Below are 20,835 nucleotides of genomic sequence, written 5' to 3' on the forward strand. Positions count from 1 at the left end.
ACGGGTTTTATTTTCAAAATTGGGCTCCTCTGCGTACAGTCGCGCGCATTCACGCACGTTTCACCTCGACGTCCCCTCGCCTGTCGCCCTCGTGTGCGTATAGGCGAGCGACCCCCCCTCGCCATGTTGCTGTGATTTGAAACAGAGGCAAACTCGCAGAGACAATGGCGATGCTCCCACGATTTCGTGCATTTTCAAAATTGCCAACCGTCGCAGAGCGAAATTGCGGATGTGTGATCCCTGCATTATGCTGGGATTACACATCTGCGATCTGTTTTATATATATATATATATATATATATATATATATATATATATATATATATATATATATATATATATATATATATATATTTATATATATATATATATATATATATATATATATATATATATATATATATATATATATATATATATATATATATACGTATATAATGTGTGGTGTGTGGGGGATGGATGGTAGAGAGAGCGCGATAGTGTTGCCAGACTATATGGGTCGTACAGCGACGCGCCCTCGACGTTTTCTCGACCATGCGTGCGACATCTACGTAAGGTAACCAGTAGGTACGCAAAAAATCGGCGATTTTTTTACACTCTGACCTGTACCCGCTATACTATTTAAGCAAACTACATCAATTATTGTTTGCAAATAAAGGAATGGCTATAGTTTCATGTGGTACAAGCATTTTTCGAATAAGATTTAACTGTACAGAAAAAATGGTGTATAAAGTTAGTGCGTACGTTTAGGCCTACCCCTACCCATTAGGTACTCACCCTTGTCCAGTAGGTACTCATTAATTTATAACTAAAAAACTACAACAGCTAGAAGAGTCTCCTTTGGATATTTTATTCATTCAACCTCCCTTTATATGTTAGTTTATTTGTTTTTGGTGATCGCAAAGCAGTAATTAATGTATTCATGTAAAGGTGATGAAAACACAAAAAAATACTTTATTCTCTAATTTCTTAATTCAAATACGCTCCTCTGTCCAAGTATAGGCATAATGTTGATTTGGTTACTAAAAACAATAACCTGAGTACTACAATTACTGAATTACATTTTAGTAACTCTGAAAAAAATAAATATAATGCTGCATATAAAACACTAAGAAAAGTGCTCCCTCCGTTATGTGAAGAAATTATCCATCCATGTAAATGAAAAGAATTATTGGGCATTTCTTCAAGAAAATAACTCAAAAGCATAAGTAAATCTAAAATATAGATATTGAATCTAATTGGATCCTGAATAGGCTCTAATCAGTTGTTAAACTTAATCAAGTGAAATGTATATTGTAAAGGAAAAACTTTAGTTTTAGTGAATAAGAATATAGGACTTCCTTCAAACAAAATAGCAGTTATCACTTTACAATTTGAAGTGGGAGATAAGTATTTCCTTTATAGAAGTAGTAAATGCAAATCCATGAACACGGCCCCTGCACTCTGGATTTGGGGGTTCTAGTACAGCTAGCTCACATGCTCTGTGAGGATATGATAGTTCCGCGTAGTCTGGGACGACGTAGAAACCAGGACTCCTTTCCTTCAGGAAGGATATCTCAAACCCATCCTCCTCAACCTTTGTTATTCGGGCAATATACACCTCAAATGGGGTTACTTTCCTGCCTTTACAGGATAATACACCTTTTTCTAGCTTTACCCCTACCCATGAATCTAATTTAGGTTCCTCACGAGTGATTCCATATCCAAAGTTATCTCCATCACAGTTTAAACTCTCATCAGAACTGTCATTCAAACTGATTTGATCATCTCCAATGTCACCTACACCTGCAGACCTACTAAGTCCAGAAGGCCCTGTCTCCATATCATATTCCAGTGCTTCTGTGGGGCTATCCTCTTCTTCACTACTTGGCTCAGATATTATTTGTTTCTTTCTTTTTGGTGCAGGGCCTTTCTTGCGAGTTTCCCTTTTCTTGCCTTTTGCCTGTTCTTTCTTATCTTTTTCTTCTTTTAGTCTCTTATACTCTGTAACCATCTTGAAAGAGGAAATGGAATACACTCTGTCTACTATATTTCTTATCTTCTTTGGACCTCTGCCTTCACGCCTCTCTGGGTAGAACATGTGAGCTTTCATTGCAGGACTGATTGTTGAGGATTTCCCTGATGTTGAAGGTGTTTCTGTTTGAGTAGATGATTCATCTTGACTTGAGTGAGGTCTTGGGTTTCCTTGAAATTCTACTGGAGGACTCTCAGTGGTGAAAGGAACACTCATATATTCTGTCAGGATATGTGTGTATCCTCTATATTCCAGCACCAAATCACACAGTGAACCCTTTAGATTACACATCTTTTCTCTCTCCTCTCTCGTCATCACACATATTCCAGGGGATGTCTGGGTTGTACGATTTATTACAAGTGGAGGTTTGGTCTGACTTGATGCTTCTTTATATCCCCCCTGGTCCACCCCTTCATAAATGGTGGATGTGTGTTCCCGTTGTGCTGCAGCAGCTTCCAGTTTGCTGTAGTCAGGGGCCTCCGGATCAAAAGGCACCAGACCACATTTCTTGAATCCTGCCTTTATGTTGTCTGATGTGATGAATTTATGATAGACAGGCAAAAAGACCTTGGCAAAATTAACCTGGGTTAATATTTCATCATTATGTGTCATTTCCCATTCTTTACATTCTTTTCTCCACCCCTTTTTCAGCGGACCAAAGACTGCCACATCCAAAGGTTGCATGAAGTGTGTTGTGTTGGGTGGCAATCCATAGAGAATAATTCCCAAGTCATTAAGAGATTGAGCAAGATGGTAGTTACTTCTGCTTTCATGCCAGTCTGTCCACAGAATAACAGGCCTCTTTATATTGGAAGCATTTAGCCAGTCATGAAATCCATTACAAAGGTATTCATATAGGGTTTCAAATGTTATATACCCTTTCTCACTCTTCCCAGCAATGAATTCTATATTCTCTGGAAACTGCTCTGCCATGTTAACACTGATCCTTTTCCTTGGATATATTATCTGGGGAGGAGGCACTTTGCCATCAGCACTCACGATGGCTACAACAGTTATATTTGTTTTTTGATATAGGGAGGCTTCTTCAAATACCAGCTTCTCACCAGTCACAGCAATTACCCTACCTTGCTTGGGGGACAGAGAAAAGGATGTCTCATCAATATTGAAATTTCTTGTGGGGTCTTCAAGAGCATCCAAAGCATCAACTTCCTTGATGTAATCATGAGCTTCATGGAACCATTGTTTCACAACTGCCAGAGATATGTTTTTTCGTGCACTGCTTAGGGTCTCTGGTGTTCTGTAAGTTAGTTCTGGGTGTCTTTTCCTGAAGAGTCTCCACCACTTGTCCTTTGGTAGTTTATCAAATGATTTGGGTAGCTTTCTGTGTACATCTATACCAGATTCTGCCTCGTCACTCAGAATGGAAGCCACTGCAGCCATTACATTCCTCCTTGTAACAGGGTGTGCTCGTTTGCATGCCTGAATTATATAATTCACAAGCACCTTTTCTTCTGCATCACTTAAAATGGTTGAAGGGCCTTTCTTTGTGGAAATTCCACGGCGTCCAGTTTTCTTGTGACGAAGAGTAGACTCAGGTATGTCATACTTCTTGGCTGCTGCTCGGATAGATAAACCAAGTCTGAAAAGAAGTACAGTCTATTAGGCTTAGTATGTTGTGCCCAGTCATGATAACTAACTTTTGGCCGTTAGGCTAATTTCGAATCTCTACCTCTATAAATTTCATTTATTTTAAAGGGTTAAAATGTGTCCATTTTTACTTACTCTTCAATGTCATCCAGAGCACTCTTTATATTTTTGTCACTGTGTTTTCGTTGAATTACACTTTTCTTTGTTTTCTTTTTCTTGGGCGAATGTGCCAACTTAGTTTTTTTCTTCTTGGGTGACCCTGCCATATTTGTAATACCTGTATTATATTCTATTGTGTTCCTGTAAAGAAAAAAAGTTGAAAAAGGAAGGATGACCAGTAGGTACGCAGTGCATGTTGCCCTGTAGGTACGAGAGTACCTACTGGACAACATGCACTGCGTACCTACTGGACAGCCAGTGGGGTAAGTTTGATGAGGTGGCACACAGACAGTTTTCACAGGACAGTGCTTCTTGTTCTCATATGCCATAGAGCTTGAGTTGTATTGCTGTGGATTGTGGCATACGTCTCTCTAGCAGTCATTTGAAAAAATGCGTACCTACTGGTCAAGTCTTGATTTCCTTGTCCAGTAGGTACGCACCTTTTTTCCAGTTTATAGATATGTACTGGAATAAAACCAACACCTATTTCTTGAAGTTTACCCTCCCAAATCAACCTGCAAAAAGGAAAAAGAAAAAAAAAATACACCGGAAACAAGGCAGACAACAAAAACGAAATTTGCAATCCTTAGCATTTCCCTAAGAAAACTACCACATTTCCTAATTGCATTCTTTTAGGGTACATAGTTTTTATGATATACATGTTATTTGTGGGATACTTCTGTATATGATGGAGGGATGGTTGAAGTATAATATGATATGAAGTTTGTTGATTTTGCTTTGGTCTTTTTTTGTGGGGACATTTTTAAATGCCAAATGCGTACGTACTGGACCACTGCGTACCTACTGGTTACCTTACCTATATACACTAACCAGAAATTAATCTTGGCACCCTGCATATCCCGACGCTCTAACGCTAAGGTTATTATTTCGGCTGATCAACCTTATAGGTTTTCAATATGGTAAAATAATCCCCATCTGGCAACGCCAGTTGCTTGTGTTGACTCAAATTTGATAGTCGGTTAGTAACGAACACCCAGTGCTTCAAGTAAGTATAGTAGCCTGTGCTACCCTCCCTTGCTGTCGCTGATAATGCTTTATTGTTTCTTGCTTCTAATTTAGCAGTTCTTAACCTGGGGGTCGTGATCTCCTGGGAACAAAGTTAGTTGTTTTGAGGAATATTGGATTTTATTCGTATGGTGTAAGGTTTTCTGCATGTTATACCGTATCTACAACTTCTGTAATAAATTGTAAGTGGAAAGAGTTTTACAATCTGTAATAACTTGCTAACAAGCTAATGAAGTGGTCAAGAGAAATAGATTATAATTTTACTCTCTACTCTAGCTAATAATTTTACTGTGTCCACTGGCTTATAATTTTGCATTTTGTAAAACCAAGCTATTATTTTGCATTTAGGAATACTATTCAATTATTTTGTAATCATGAACACTAGTCTATTATTTAGCAGCTAGGAATACTATTTTATTATTTTGCATTTATGAACACTAGGTTATTATCTTGCATTTAGGAATACTATTCTATTATTTTCCATTCATGAATACTAGGCTGTTATTTAGAAGTTAGGAATAATATGCTATTATTATAAATTCATGAATACTAGGCTATTATTTTGCAGACGGGCAGGGTAGAGTCCCGTGATATAGAGAGAGTCCCGACAACATAAGCTTTGGACCATATTATTGGCCCTGTTTTCGCCGCGCTTTTCAAACGCTAGCACACGCTCTCTTTTGTATTTCTGTTTCACAGCCATACGGGTCGTCCAATGAAACTGAGCACACTTGTGTCGGACTTGCACACCTTCCTCTAACAGCCAGCAAGGAGCCAGCAGCCAACGAGCTCTGGGAAAGTAAATAAGAGACAGTTTGTGTCTACATCAACAGGTATCGCCAACCCACCATTACGCCCTTATACTTTACCATAATTTGGTCACCAGCCGTTGTAATGTGCCGTAAGAAGGTGACAGGAGATTATTATTAGCCTTACGATCAGCCACTGTCTCAGTATAGGCACTCAGTAACTAGGGATGGGCAAGTACCGTTAATTTGAGTACCGGTAGTACCGGTACCGAAAACTCAAGTACCGTTAGTACCGGTACCGGTACCGGTACCCGAAGGAGTTTTTTTTTTTTTTAATGACTTCTGATAAAATTCCCAAATAAATTTCCTGTAAAGAAAACTCTCTCTCTCTCTCCTTCAACTTAATATCAACTAGAGTAGAAATGCAACGTTTAGGAGCCTTCTGATTAATGTAAAATCACTTAGGTTTAAGAACAGACCACCTAGTCTGGATCATGGGGTCTGTTTGGTCTGATTTTCTATGTAAATCTATGTAAATCCCTCTCTCTCTGAATGAAGTGAATATTTATTTTTTCGATAAAAAAATAGCATGTATAGTTATTATGGATGTACTCGATCATAGTCTAATAACAATAACAATATTTATTAGCAACCTAAAAAATAAAAAGAATCGGACATGAAGAATTATCCAGTAACTCCAATAAATAAATAAAATAATAAAATAATGGAAACGGGAGCTGTGATGGAAACGGAAAGCAGGACCGATACCGGGTACCGCGAGGAATCGATTCTTCGCGGGCAGGTGACTCAGGTACCGATACACATCGGGCCCATACCACATGGTACCGCGAGCGCCGAGCGATCACTGGGTTCCGGAAAGCACGATCACCGGCACTGCGCATTGCCGCAGTACCGGTACCGTTTGATCTTAACGCTTCCCGGACCCCGTGATCCATGTGGTATGCGGTACCAGTACCGATACGCTGAGTCACCGCCCTGCTGACCGTCTTCGCGGTACCATTTTGTCCTGCTTTCCGTTTCCATCACAGCTCCCATTTCCATTATTTTATTTATTTATTGGAGTAACTGGATAATTCTTCATGTCCGATTATTTTTCTTTTTTAGGTTGCTAATAAATATTTTTATTGTTATTAGACTATGATCGAGTAGTCGAGTACCCATATATCACCTAGATATCCACTCACTGAGTGGTGATCTCTCTCTCTCTCTCTCTCTCTCTCTCTGAATGAAGTGAATATTTATTTTTTCGATAAAAAAATAGCATGTATAGTTATTATGGATGTACTCGATCATAGTCTAATAACAATAACAATATTTATTAGCAACCTAAAAAAAAAATCGGACATGAAGAATTATCAATAAATCCAATAAATAAATCCGAGCAACTGGTACCGGTACCGCGCAATCTGGTACCGGTACCGTACCGTTTAGCTGGTACCGTTAGTACCGGTACTGGTACCGGTACCAGCCCACCCCTATCAGTAACCCACGTAGCTCTGATATATGCGTGTCACGGCGGGCTGCTGACGACCTTGAGGGGCGGCAGCGCTCAGAGGGTAATGAGAGACTTCACACAAGTCTGGGTGCTTCTCTTTGAGTGTTGCTGCTGTGATGGATGATTTAACAATACTTATCGCTGTACAACATTATCGGCAGCAGTTGGGGAAGTCTTTCTATTCATATCCCTTCATCGCCTGACCCTAGCCTGCAGGGAGGGACGCTGCCTCCTGAACGTCATGAGCCTTGATATACTTGTCATGGGCCACGTGGCTGACACACTACCCAAGCTCCATCAGTGCAAAGGCACTTTGCTTCCTTTCCATTACCTGCTTGCAGTAAACTTTAGCATATGGAGAAAAAATTAGTGTAAACTAATTATCTGGGGGTGGAGGGGCCCCTGATTCCATTACTAGCTGTGCTGCTCTCTTTATTGTGTTAACACACACACACACACACACACACACACACACACTACTGCTGCAATAAATGTTCTGTGCAATTCCAAGGTATTGTGAAGATAAGGCATCAATGATTATAATTCAATAACATTTAATTTAAATACTTATTGTTGATTAAAAAAATAATACAGTAAAATACTAAGGCCATGTAAACGTGTTTCATTTTGCTTGAGGGTCAAAATAGCTAGGTTTAGAAAATACTGTAGGAAAATGCACATGTCTTCAACATAAGAACATAAGAACATAAGAACGCAGGAGTCTGCAAGAGGCCGGTAGGCCTGTACGAGGCACCTCCTTTGACCCTAAGCTCCCGTGTATCTAACCCCACCTAATATCGCTGTCCATGAATTTATCTAGTCTATTTTTGAATGTGACAACTGTATTGGCACTCACCACATGACTGCTAAGCCTATTCCACTCATCCACCACCCTGTTAGTAAACCAATTTTTGCCTATGTCCCTGTTGAATCTGAATTTATCCAGTTTAAACCCGTTACTTCGTGTCCTACCCGGTTCTCTTACCAACAAAACCTTATGAATGTCTCCCTTATTAAAGCCCTTCATCCATTTATAAACCTCGATCATGTCTCCACGCACCCTTCGCCTTTCTAGAGAATGCAAGTTTAACTGTTTGAGTCTTTCCTCGTATGGCAAGTTTCTCAACCCCTGAATCATCTTAGTCATCCTCCTCTGCACCGATTCTAACATTTTGATATCCATTCTATAGTAAGGTGACCAGAACTGAACCGCATAGTCAAGATTAGGTCTAACTAATGCTAAATATAGTTTGAGGAAGACTTCGGGGCTTCTGTTGCTTACGCTCCTTGAAATAAATCCCAGTACCCTATTAGCTCGATTTCTAGCTTGAATGCATTGTGCCCTTGGACGGAGATCAGAGCTCACTAAGACCCCTAAATCCCTCTCGCACCCAGACCTACTTATGAGAGTGTCATTTAAGCAATAGTTATGTGAGGGTTTGTTCCTACCTACACTCAGAATACTGCACTTCCCTACATTGAACTCCATCTGCCATTTATCCGCCCAGTCATATAATCTGTTGAGTTCACCTTGGAGAATACTAGCGTCCTGATCCGACTCAGTTACTCTACCGATCTTGGTATCATCTGCAAATTTACTAACATCACTACTAATTCCTGTGTCTAAGTCATTGATATAAATAATAAACAAAAGTGGACCTAATACCGAACCTTGTGGGACCCTACTCGTAACACATCCCCAGTCAGATCTTTTACCATTGATTTGCACTCTTTGCTTCCTATTGCTAAGCCACGCCTTGACCCAGTTCAAAACTTTACCCTCTACTCCGTGAGCCTGTAATTTAAGCAACAGTCGTTGGTGAGGAACTTTGTCAAACGCTTTACTAAAATCAAGATAGATTACATCATAATTTTCATCTCTGTCAACCGCCTCAAATACTTTATTGTAGAAGGACAAGAGATTGGTGAGGCATGACCTACCTTTTGTGAACCCATGCTGCGAGTCGTGAATTAAGCTATGTTTCTCTAAATGCTCCCGAATGTTCCTGGCTATTATGGACTCCAGCATCTTCCCTATAACCGATGTTAAGCTAATTGGGCGATAGTTTGAAGCAACTGACCTGTCCCCTTTTTAAAAATCGGCGTCACATTAGCTACTTTCCATAGGCTCGGCACATAGCCAGTATTTACCGACATCTTAAAGATGTCGGTTAGTGGGTCACTGATTATATCACCTAACTCCTTTAATACCCTCGGAAATATCCCGTCAGGACCTGGCGACTTGTTCTTCTTAAGCTTATCTATCTCATCCTGAACTACTTGCCTGGTAATGATTATATTCCTCAATTTATCGCCATCCCCGCCCTCGTACACCTGAACTCTTTCCGGTATAGTCGTTCGATCCTCCTGTGTGAATACTGAAAGGAAGTAGTCGTTCAACAATGTGCTCATATTTTCGTAATTTTCTACTAGCTCCCCTGTGTTTGTTTTCAGCGGTCCAATTTTCTCCCGTGTTTTTGTTCTATACATCTGAAAGAAGCCCTTAGGATTACTTTTCGCCTCATTTGCTACTTTGATCTCATAGTTCTTTTTGCTATCCTGGTGTTTTTCTTAACTAATCTAGATAGTTCGACGTACCGGCCCCTGAGATGTGTTTCCCATTCTTTATTTTCTGATAAATTCCTTCTTTAACCCAATCTCGTGTTTTAGTCCACGAATCATCCACTTAGGATCATTGTTTTCGTTTCTAAGTGTTCGCTGTTGTATATGCTGTTCTTGCCCCTCTACTATTACTCTAACTAAATTATTGTAAGACATTTCTACCTGGTTCTCCTGGCTCTCCAATCCGCAGTTCTGGCCCTCATGAATCCCTAAATTATCCCAGTTTACCCCTTCAAGATGTCTTCGAAGCCCCTCGTAGTTTGCTCTTCTAAAATCTGGCACTAACACTGGGTTTGGTTCGCGGGTTACCGCCCAGTCTAAGCTAAAACGAACCGTTCTGTGATCACTATTTCCTAACTCTCCGCCCACCTCCAACTCACGTAGCAAGTTCCCATTATTGGTTAGGACTAAGTCTAATATGTTATCTCCTCTGGTAGGCTCAGTAACTACCTGCTTAAGGAAATGATCTTGTATAACTTCAAGAAAGTCCTCGGCTTCCAGGTCACCCACTAGATCTTCCCAGTCTATATTCCTATAATTAAAGTCACCCATTACGCAGACATTTCTACTCATACTCGCCCTGCCAATCTCCTGTAGTAATATACTCGTGTCCTGCCTGTTAAGGTTGGGTGGCCTGTATATAACTCCTAGAGTTAGTTTTTCTTTCCAAACGTCCACCCAAACTGATTCTGAATCCATGTTAGTTTTGACTGAGTTGTTAACTAAACATTTAAGTGAGTCTTTAACATATAGCGCAACTCCACCTCCCTTTCTGCCCCTTCTGTCTTTGTGAAACATCTGATAACCCGTTATTTCAAATTCTGATCTAAAATTTCTATTAGCAGTGTCTATCCATGTCTCAGTGATCGCTATTATGTCAAAATTTTCTGAACAAGCTTCACCCCTTAGTAAGTCTATCTTGTTTCTGAGGCTCCTGCTGTTAGTATAGAAGATTCTTAGCCCGTCCTCTGTTACTCCTCTAGAATTACTTCTAAGCTGCCTGGTTATGTTATGAGCTAGATGTCCCCTCACATTACTCCTCCCATTGCTCCCATTACTCCTCCCCCCCTCGCCTATACTAAAAAATCCCTCAGGGTACCAAGTGCTCGCTCAAGGGAGTCTGAGAGAGCCTCAACACCCTTGAACGTCAAGTGTATCCCGTCACGGGCGTAGAGGGCGTCGTTGCCAAAGAAGAGGTCCCAATTGTCGACGAACAGCCACCCATTGCGCTCGCAGTGCTCAGCAAGTCTGCTGTTCACTGCTATCGCCCTGGACAGCCATCCATCGCCAACGCCCCTCCTTGGCAGGACGCCACACACTACTGGCGACCCACCAGCGTCACGTATCCTGCCTAACAATTCTCTAAAACGCCTGAGAAGGTCCTCGCTTGGCACACGAGAAACGTCGTTTCCGCCACAGCTGAGAAAGACAATGGGGTTCGATCCCTCGCTTGCCATACACGCCTCAATCCTGTCTGATATATGGCCCACCCCTGCCCCTGGGAAACACACCCTTATCCTTGGAGCAAAAATTCCTGTCAACATTACGAACCTGACTATCACCAACAACAAGAACCCGACGGCCGGAAGAGGGGCCAGGAGGGGTGGGTGAAGGGGGGAGGGGAGAGCGGGAAGGGAGGGGAGGGACCTGCTGTGAAGAACGAGGAGAAATTGTGGAAGAGGTGGAAAGTGGAAAGGGGGAGGAGGAGGAGAAAGAGGAAGAAGGAGAAAGGGAGGGTGAGGTGGTGGAGGGAGGAACGGACGAGGAGAGGGAGGAGGAAGAGGGGGAAAGGGAAGGTAAGGGACAGGTGTTGGAGGGAGGGACGAGCGAGGAGGCGGAGGACAAGGAGGAGAAAGAGGGGGAGGAGGAGGAGGAGGAGAGGGGGCGGGAAGAGGGGAGAGGGGGGACGGAAGAGGAAGGCGAGGAATTGGAGGCGGAGGAGGAGGAGGGGGAGGGGGAGGAGGAGGAGGAGGAGGAGGAGGAGGAGGAGGAGGAAGGAGGAGTAGGTGAAAGGGAGAGTGAGGTGGGGGAGGGAGGGACGGACGAGGAGAGGGAGGAGGAAGAGGGGGAAGGGGAAGGTGAAGGACAGGTGTGGGAGGGAGGGACGAGCGAAGAGGCGGAGGACAAGGAGGAGAAAGAGGGAGAGGAGGAGGAGGAGGAGGGTGGGCGGGGAGAGGGGAGAGGGGGAACGGAAGACGAAGGCGAGGAGGAGGAGGAGGAGGAGGAGGAAGAGGAGGAAGAAGAGGAGAAGGAGGGGTGGGAAGCGGGGAGATCGGAGATGGTCGAGGAGGAGGAGGAGGAGGATGGGAGGGGCTGCTGTGTGGGTGAAGACAATACAAGAGGGGAGGAGGACGAGGAAGAAGAGGAAGAGGAAGGGGAGGAGGAGGAGGCGGGGCTTGTTGCTGCTGCACTAACCAGTAAGTGTACCTGGGCGGCGAGAGTCGTAACCCTATTCTCTAACTCTATGATCCTCTGATCATCCTTCTGAGTCTTAACGCAGAACCTACAAACGTCCTTGGAAAGAAAGTACTGCTTGGCCATGCGAAGGCCACACCCAGAACAACGCTTGAGGGACGTCATGGTGAAGATATGGGCGAGGCAAGACGGAAACAATTAGGCGCGTTAAGTACGCAGCTGCGGTGAGGTCGTCAGGTCAAAAATGTGTATCTAGGAAAACAAACCAACAGCTGCTGTGAGGTCGCAGTCAGGTCAATTCCCCGGGGAAAAGGGTGTGTCTCGGGTAAAAAGGCGCGGTTTTTTCTACCCACCAAGACAAAACATAGGCCAATATTAATATACTGAGAAATCACTTATGTAAAGAAGATAATAACTGTGTTCACTAGGTTTGCGCGGAAAGTGGATTATCTAGTGTTTTGTGTGGAAATTAACGTAGCTTGGCGCGCCTGATTCACGTAGTCCTATTATCACAGCACAGTAAAGTATCCTAATAATAGAAGGAGAAGAAAACACAAAAGCAATATAAAAAACACAAAAGCAATATAAAACCGTGTAGCACTGGGTTGGCGTGAAAGAATGTGGCAGGATATCCTGCCACTACCTACATTCAAGTCAGGACACGTTGTATTCAGTTCTAGTGTACTGAACACTACTCGGGCAGATACCTACAGGTTTCATCTTGTTTGTCACCAACCCGGGTGTTGCTCTGATTTGTGAGTCTCTGTCAGTTACGTGCTAGACACACGAGTGTGAAGGCGCTTGTAAACATGTCTCGACCACCCAACAAACGAAGGTATGTAGAACTAATTTTTTTTATTTTCTTAGAATAGTAGCTATTATTATTTTACTCTAGAATGGTGTCCTTATAAAACTGTATAAAGAAATCATCAGCAAATTGTTTATTATCTGAGATATTACTAAAAAATAACTTGCTGGCAGGATTTCCTGCCGCTCGGCATTCAGATAAACGATTCTTCTAGCCAATAGTTGTCAATGCTAATTATACTGTAATTCTATTATTGTCGCTGCACTCATGCCTTATTATATATCAACTGTTACCATACTTGCAGATAAACTGATATTAAGAATAGATTTATGTAGTTTCTCTGACAATAAATTGCATAGCATTTTGTAGCCTAAATGTCTGTAACTACAATAAGATGCATAACTAAACGTGTAGACACTTATTTTATGTATTTATTTGTTTGTTTGCTTGGTTTCCAGTCTCAGTTTGAATGAAGTTCATGATATATTGGAAGAATTTGATCGTGAATCCTCAACAGTAGCTATCAATCCACCACATGAGGATGGTGCTGGGGACACCGATTGTGACTCAGATGCTTCAGATGACGAAGTCACATGCAATCCTGATCATCTTCCACGGAGAATTTTGTCTTCTGAGGTAGTTTCTATTGCTCCAATTGTTCAAGAAGATAATATGAATGATGAACCAGACGCTCCCTCAACATCCTCTCAGCCTCCCGGAAAGCGTCAAAAAAAGAACTACAACTGGCACAATAATAGTACTCGTGTCAAAACAACTGTACCAGGTTATGTTCAGAAACAAAATGATGACCTAATGAAACTAAAGGAAGAAATAAAGAACCCAGAGGACTGCATCAGGTTGTTTTGGACAGATAAGTGGATAGATGAAGTGTGCGAACAGAGTAAGTTGTATGCAGCACAGAAATCTCTTTCAAGTGGCAATGTGACACAAGAAAACCTGATCTTATTCATGACCACCCTTGTAATATCTGGGTACAACAAGCTTCCAGTTCGAAGACTATATTGGTGTGAGTCTCCTGATGTCTTCAACCAACTCATATCGGAGAGTATCAGAAGAGACACCTTTGAAGAAATCATGCGCTGCTTGCACTTCGCAGATAACATGAAAATGACAGAGGACAAATTTTACAAGGTAAAATTAGAATTGTCACTCAGTATTACATGCGTATATACCAGTCAAAGCTGATATATTTTTTCCACCTTATAGTAGTATATTTGATTGCAATGATCTAAGATATTTTTTATTATGATCTTGCTTGGAGAATTTTAAATTTGGTACTTGTGTATTATGTTATGTTCGGTAACATTGGTCCTGTTCTTTCTTGTAGGTGCGCCCGATTTTCCGGCATCTGAATGAGGTCAACAAATCGAGGTGCAGACAAGAATTCTACAGTGTAGATGAGGTTATGATTCCATACTACGGTAAACATGGATCCAAACAGTTTATTAGGGGCAAACCAATACGATTTGGATTCAAGGTCTGGGCAGCGTGTACTGCTGACGGATTCCTTCTTCATTCTGAGCCATACTGTGGCACCTGTACACGAGTTCCAGACGTGGGACTTGGACATGGTCCGAATGTAGTGATGGAAATGGTCAATCAAATTGGATTAGAGGCAGGTCAGCATGTTGTATTTGACAATTTATTCACTTCACTACCTTTGCTTGAAACACTTGCTGTTCAAGGTATAGGAGCGACAGGAACATTGCGTGAAGATCGTCTCTGTGGAGCCCCACTTATGCCAAAGAAATCAATGGAGAAGAAAAATCGCGGCTACATGGAGGAAGCATTTACTGGTTGTACTTCAGTTATCAAGTGGAAAGATAACAAAGTGGTTTGTGTTGCTTCAAATAAGTTTAGACAGAACCCCATTCACAAAGCAAAGAGGTGGAGTAAGGGTGAGAGAAAGCACATTGAGATTGACATGCCAGACTCTGTAAAGGTATACAACCAATATATGGGTGGTGTTGATCTCTTTGATCAGCAAGTTTCCTGCTACAGGATCCGTATTCGCTCAAAAAAATGGTGGTGGCCAATATTTGCTTGGAGTATAAATGCTCAGGTTACGAATGCGTGGATGCTTTTCAGGAAACTAGGAAATAACATCAGCTTGCTAGAGTTCATTCGGCATTTTGCCATTGCAATCATGAAAGGGACTGGCACAAGCAAAATGTCCCCTGGACCAAGGAGACTCCCTGCTGGACTGGCAAAGAACACGGTAAGGTACAATGGCAAGCAACACTGGACTGTGAAGGGGGACCAACCAAACTCACGGTGTCGACAGTGTTCAAGGAGGACAGTATATTTGTGCAAAATGTGTGGTGTTCCTGTTCACCCTGAATGCATGGAAGGCTACCATTCACTGTCTACTTACTAGGAAATACTATTAGATAGCCACAAATAGGCTTTGGTTTAAAATTAAGTGAGTATTTTTAGTTTATAGTGTTTTTTGATAGATGTGACGAGTTTTTCATCTTTCTACTGCCGATTGGCAGGAAAACCTGCCATGTCAAAAAACAAACTTGTATATATTTTTCTTGATTAATTCATATTCACAGTTGTAAGGGAGTCAATAATAAACATTTTCTGAAAAAATAAAAGTTTTTTACTGATTAGATAATTATCGTCATTAATGGGTTAATACACTTGTCCTAGGAGTAACTGTGGATCACTATCTAACTAAGTAAATACTAAATCAGAACACTTAGTGGTCTGTAGTAGAAGGCAGGGTAATCCTCCTGGTTTTGTAGTCCTCCAGTACAGCAGCAGTTCACAGAAGCACAGAACGCCTCACACCGCGAAACCAGAGGAAAACAGAGGAAAGAGCGAGTTGGCACCACACAGCAGCGGGGCAAAGTCACGTGTGAACCCAAGGAAGGTCGCGCGCTGACTGTGGAAGGTCGCGCGCTGACTGAGGAAGGTCGCTGGGTTGAGCTGGGAATGGGAACATATATTATAATGACATTGGTACCCATGAAAATGAAGACTGCAACCTTATATATTAGGCTATTAAATAAAAAAATGCACTTATAACCCAACCTAGAGGAGTTTTTAGCTGAAGACTCTTCACGTACATGAGCAAATAGAAACCTAACCTATCACCGCTGAAATAGTACTACTTCTCCGCATTTTAAAATCTCATAAATGAGTAATAATAATGGAAACGGTTACCAGAGTGATGATTAGCAAATACAATCTAAACAAATAATGTGTTAACTTTTAGAGCGAGTTGAGTGTGATTCTAGAGTTTTACCAAGACAGGTACGTATGGCTCACCAAAAGCTAGCTTCTTTTCATTAAACTCTTGTAATACGTCCAGTCTATTGGACTGTGGCCTTGATGAGACTGTGAAATATCCATAATGAGCGTAATAACAGGTAGAGCCCTGTGGGAGAGATCACATCCAATAATTTTGGCCATAAGGGCCACAGCTTCCCTCATCTTCGATGTCTGGACCTGATGTGAACGATTGTTTCACTCCTTGTAGCTGTGCCTCTCTCACAATGATTTCCAATTTTCCATAGACAGTACAAAGGGAGGGCGGTTATGACAGCAAGACACACACAATGGCAGTGTGTTTGTCGATGTCAAAACCGAAGGTTTCCTCCCAAGACGACTGACTGTTAGCACACCTCTGTTTGTCTTCTCAGCTGCCTTTCAGTTAAATTATACACTTTGTATCCCCTCTGTGGCATGTTGCTACAGCCGAAGGCTAGTCAGAAAGGCATTGTTACATTAAAATGCATCCGAATCCGCTTCCAAAATAGGTAAAATTATGTATTTAATACTTCAGTTCAAAGTCGGCGCGGTGCTCGAAGGGCCAAAAATGGCGCCCAGCAGCCATATACAAAGGGCCGCCTATGTCGGGACTCTCTTTATAAAGGGACTCTAGGGTAGGGTAGCGGCGTGTGGCAGGAGAGTGTGAGTGCGAGCGTACTGACTGGGGGTCACTCGCCAATGGTTTTTCACACCCTCCCGCTCGCTCGCTGCCATCTCACTTTACGAAGCAGCGTCGCTGCCATACGCACGATGTACAAAGTCGCTCGCATATACGCTTGCATACACCGCGACCCCTTGCGTTTGATGAGGGTATGCGAGGGCATACTACGATGGTCTCTCGCTTAACCGTGCGAATAATCGTGCGATTTGGCCAATATCACAGGCTTTCTGCGAACTTTCTTAACATTTCAAAATGTTCGCGCGACGGGCCGGCACCCGCAAGTCGCACCAACTTTATCACGCGACTATTGCGACTAATCGCATGGACATCGCTACGATGTCGAGCGTATCTGCCGATTTCGGAAATTTTCAAAATCACCTACCGTCGCAGAGCGAAATCGGGGATGTGTGATCCCAGGATTAGACTCCACTCTGTCCAAGAGAGCTGTGTGAGTAGAGCCCCCCCACACATGTGAGATGCATACTCCATACGAGGGCAGACAAGGCCCCTGTATATGGATAACAACTGCGCGGGGGAGAAGAACGGACGGAGACGATACAAAACGCCCAACCTCGAGGAAGCAGATTATAGTGAGAGAGGAGATGTGAAGTTTCCAGTTAAGATTTTGAGTTAAGGATAGACCGAGGATGTTTAGTGTTAAAGAAGGTGACAGCTGAGTGTTGTCGAAGAATACGGGATAGGTGTTTGGAAGTTTGCGTCGAGTTGATAGGTGGAAAAATTGGGATTTTGAGGCATTGAAGGACACAAGGTTCCTTGTACCCCAATCGGAAACGATAGCAAGGTTAAGCAAGTTAAGCGTTCTGCAGCCTTAAGTCTGGAGTCATGTAATTCCTGTTGAGAGGGTCTTCTATTGAAAGAAGTTGAATAATGAAAAGTGGAATCATCAGCGTATGAGTGGATAGGACAGTTTGTTATGGAAAGAAGAGTGTGGGTGATAGGACAGAGCCATGTGGAACACCACTGTTGATAGGTTTAGGGGAAGAACAGGGACCGTTTACCACAGCTGAGATAGAACGGCCGGAAAGGAAACTGGAGATAAAGGAACAGAGAGAAGGATAGAATCCGAAAGAGGGCAGTTTAGAAAGCAAAGAGTTGTGCCACACTCTATCGAAAGCTTTTGCTTTGTCTAGCGCAACAGAGAAAGTTTCATCGAAACGGCTAAGAGAGGATGACCAAGAATCAGTTAAGAGAGTAAGAAGATCGCCAGTGGAACGTCCCTTGCAGAACCTGTACTGGCGATCAGATAGAAGGTCAAAAGTGGAAAGGTGCTTTTGAATCTTCCGGTTAAGGATTGATTCAAAAGCTTTAGATAGACATTAAAGTAAAGCTATAGGGCGGCAATCTGAGGGATTAGTACGGTCACCCTTCTAAAGCACAGGCTGTATGAAGGCATAGTTCCAGCAGGATGAAAAGGTAGATGTTGACAGGCAGAGGCGAAAGAGTTTGACCAGGCAGGGTATCAGTACGGAGGCACAGTTTTTAAGGACAATAGGAGGCACTCCATCAGGTCCATAAGCCTTCTGAGAGTTGAGGCCAGAGAGGGCATACAAAACATCATTCTGAAGAATCTTAATAACAGGCATAAAGAAGTCAGAGGGGGGATGAGTAAGAGGAATATGCACAGAATCGTCCAGAGTGGAGTTGTTACAGAAAGTTTGAGCGAAGAGTTCAGCCTTAGAGATAGATGAGACGGCAGTGGTGCCGTCAGGGTTAAGGAAGGAGGGATAGAAGAAGTAAAGTTGGAGAAGATATTTTTGGCTAAGTGCCAAAATTCTCTGGAAGAATTAAAAAAAACAAGGTTTTGACATTTGCTACGGATGAAAGAGCTTTTGGTAAGTCGAAGAATAGATTTTGCACGATTCCTGGCAGATAAGTAAATATCATGGTTAGCGGGAGTTCGAAGCAGTAATCATTCCACGGGAAATCGGAAAAGTACATCCTCAGGTCGTTGAAGCAAAATGCCAGAAACATCGCCTTTTCGGTGGGTCCAGAGGATGTACAGGAGCGATAGGACAAGATACGGAAATAAGGTTGTGATCGGAAGAGCCCAACGGAGAGAACAGTTTGACAGAGTAAGCAGAAGGGTTAGAGGTAAGGAAGAGGTTGGGACTGTCTCCAAGACGGTCGGGAATACGTGTAGGGTGCTGAACCAACTGCTCTAGATCATTGAAGAGAGAAAAGTTGTAGGTTTGTTCACCAGGCTGGTCAGTGAAAGAGGATGAAAGCCAAAGCTGGTGGTGAACATTGAAATTTCCCAAGATGGAGATTTCAGCGAAGGGAGAGTGGATCAAGATGTGCTCCACTTAAGAGTTCAAATAGTCAAAGAATTTTATATAGTTAGTAGTTAGGTGAGAGATAAACAGCACATATGTATTTAGTAATAGAATGAAAATGAAGTCTTAGCCAGATGGTGGAAAATTCAGAAGAGTCAAGGTCGTGGGCACGAGAGCAAGTGATGTCGTTGTCATTGCGCACGTAGGCGCAACATCCAGCTTTGGATTGAAATTTAGGATAGAGATAGTAGGAGGGAACAGAGTAGAGATTGCTGTCAGCAGCCTCAGAAACCTGTGTTTCGGTGAAGAAGAGAAGGTATGGTTTAGAGGGCGAGAGATGGTGCTCCACAGAATGAAAATTAGAGCGAAGACCACGAATGTTGCAGAAATTGATAAGAAAGAGGTTCGAGGAGTTATCAAGACACCTCTCAAGGCGGCAGCCGGAAGGGGAGTCCTCTCTGGGGGAATTTGTGGTCCCCCCCCCCCCCAGGCGCAGTCTCCGAGGTATAGTACTAAGAATAAAGGTGTATGCATATTTGCTGATCAAATTTGCCACGGTTTTACTTATATTAGAACATTTCTACATCGCGAGCTAGGAGACATGCGGAAAAGCTGTACAAGTGGATCCCCCTACGCTAACCCCCCCCCCCCCCCGCCCACCCCACCCCACCCACCCAACCGCACGTTTAGCCGAGTCAGACCATAGTCTTCAAGACAGCACGTGGGTAGACTTAGGGCACTCGGCTGTGATTTGAAAATCCCAGCTTGTGGCGGCGGTCGGGACTTGAACTTGGGTCCTCCTGGACGCCACGCAAGTATACGCTTACCACACAGGCACCGCATCCCTTCAACTACTACTACTACTACTACTACTACTACTACTACTAGTACTACTACTACTACTTCCAGTTCGTCCATCCCAGATGATGGGGTACTGCTGATTAAGAACCAGCGTGTCAATGTTATTATTATTTTTTTTTTTACAGCTAAGGAGACAGTTCAAGGGCGTAAAAAAAAAAAAAAAAGCCAGCTACTCACTGCTCCCGAACAGAGGTCAAAGGAGTGTCCAAAACGAGAGGTCAATTTCGGGAGGAGAGGTGTCCTGATACCCTCCTCTTGAAAGAGTTCAAGTCGTAGGCAGGAGGAAATACAGATGAAGGAAGATTGTTCCAGAGTTTACCAGCGTGAGGGATGAAGGAGTAAAGATGCTGGTTGACTCTTGCATAAGGGGTTTGGACAGTATAGGGATGAGCATGAGTAGAAAGTCGTGTACAACGGGGCCGCGGGAGGAGGGGAGGCATGCAGTTAGCAAGTTCAGAAGAACAGTCAGCATGAAAATATCGATAGAAGATAGAAAATGAGGCAACATGGCGGCGAAATTTGAGAGGTAAAAGACTATCAGTATGAGGAGGAGAGCTGATGAGACGAAGAGCCTTTGACTCCACTCTGTCAAGGAGAGCTGTGTGAGTGGACCTCCCCCACACATGAGATGCATACTCCATACGAGGGCGGACAAGGCCCCTGTAAATGGATAGCAACTGTGCGGGGAAAAGAACTGGCGGAAACGGTACAGAACGCCCAGCCTCGAGGAAGCTGATTTAGTAAGAGATGAGGTATGAAGTTTCCAGTTGAGATTTTGAGTTAAGGATAGACCGAGGATGTT

General features: G+C 42.9%; 1 protein-coding gene across 1 annotated transcript; it reads right to left on the minus strand.

The window, feature by feature from the left end:
* Positions 1-557: 557 nt before the first annotated feature.
* Positions 558-4,593, minus strand: LOC127000453 (uncharacterized). The gene has a single exon (XM_050864180.1). It carries the CDS (start codon positions 3,413-3,415, stop codon positions 1,367-1,369), a length of 2,049 nt encoding a protein of 682 aa, XP_050720137.1. The 5' UTR covers positions 3,416-4,593; the 3' UTR covers positions 558-1,366.
* Positions 4,594-20,835: the final 16,242 nt, after the last annotated feature.

The sequence above is a fragment of the Eriocheir sinensis genome, chromosome 18, assembly GCF_024679095.1.
Source record: "Eriocheir sinensis breed Jianghai 21 chromosome 18, ASM2467909v1, whole genome shotgun sequence".
Lineage (NCBI taxonomy): Eukaryota > Metazoa > Arthropoda > Malacostraca > Decapoda > Varunidae > Eriocheir > Eriocheir sinensis.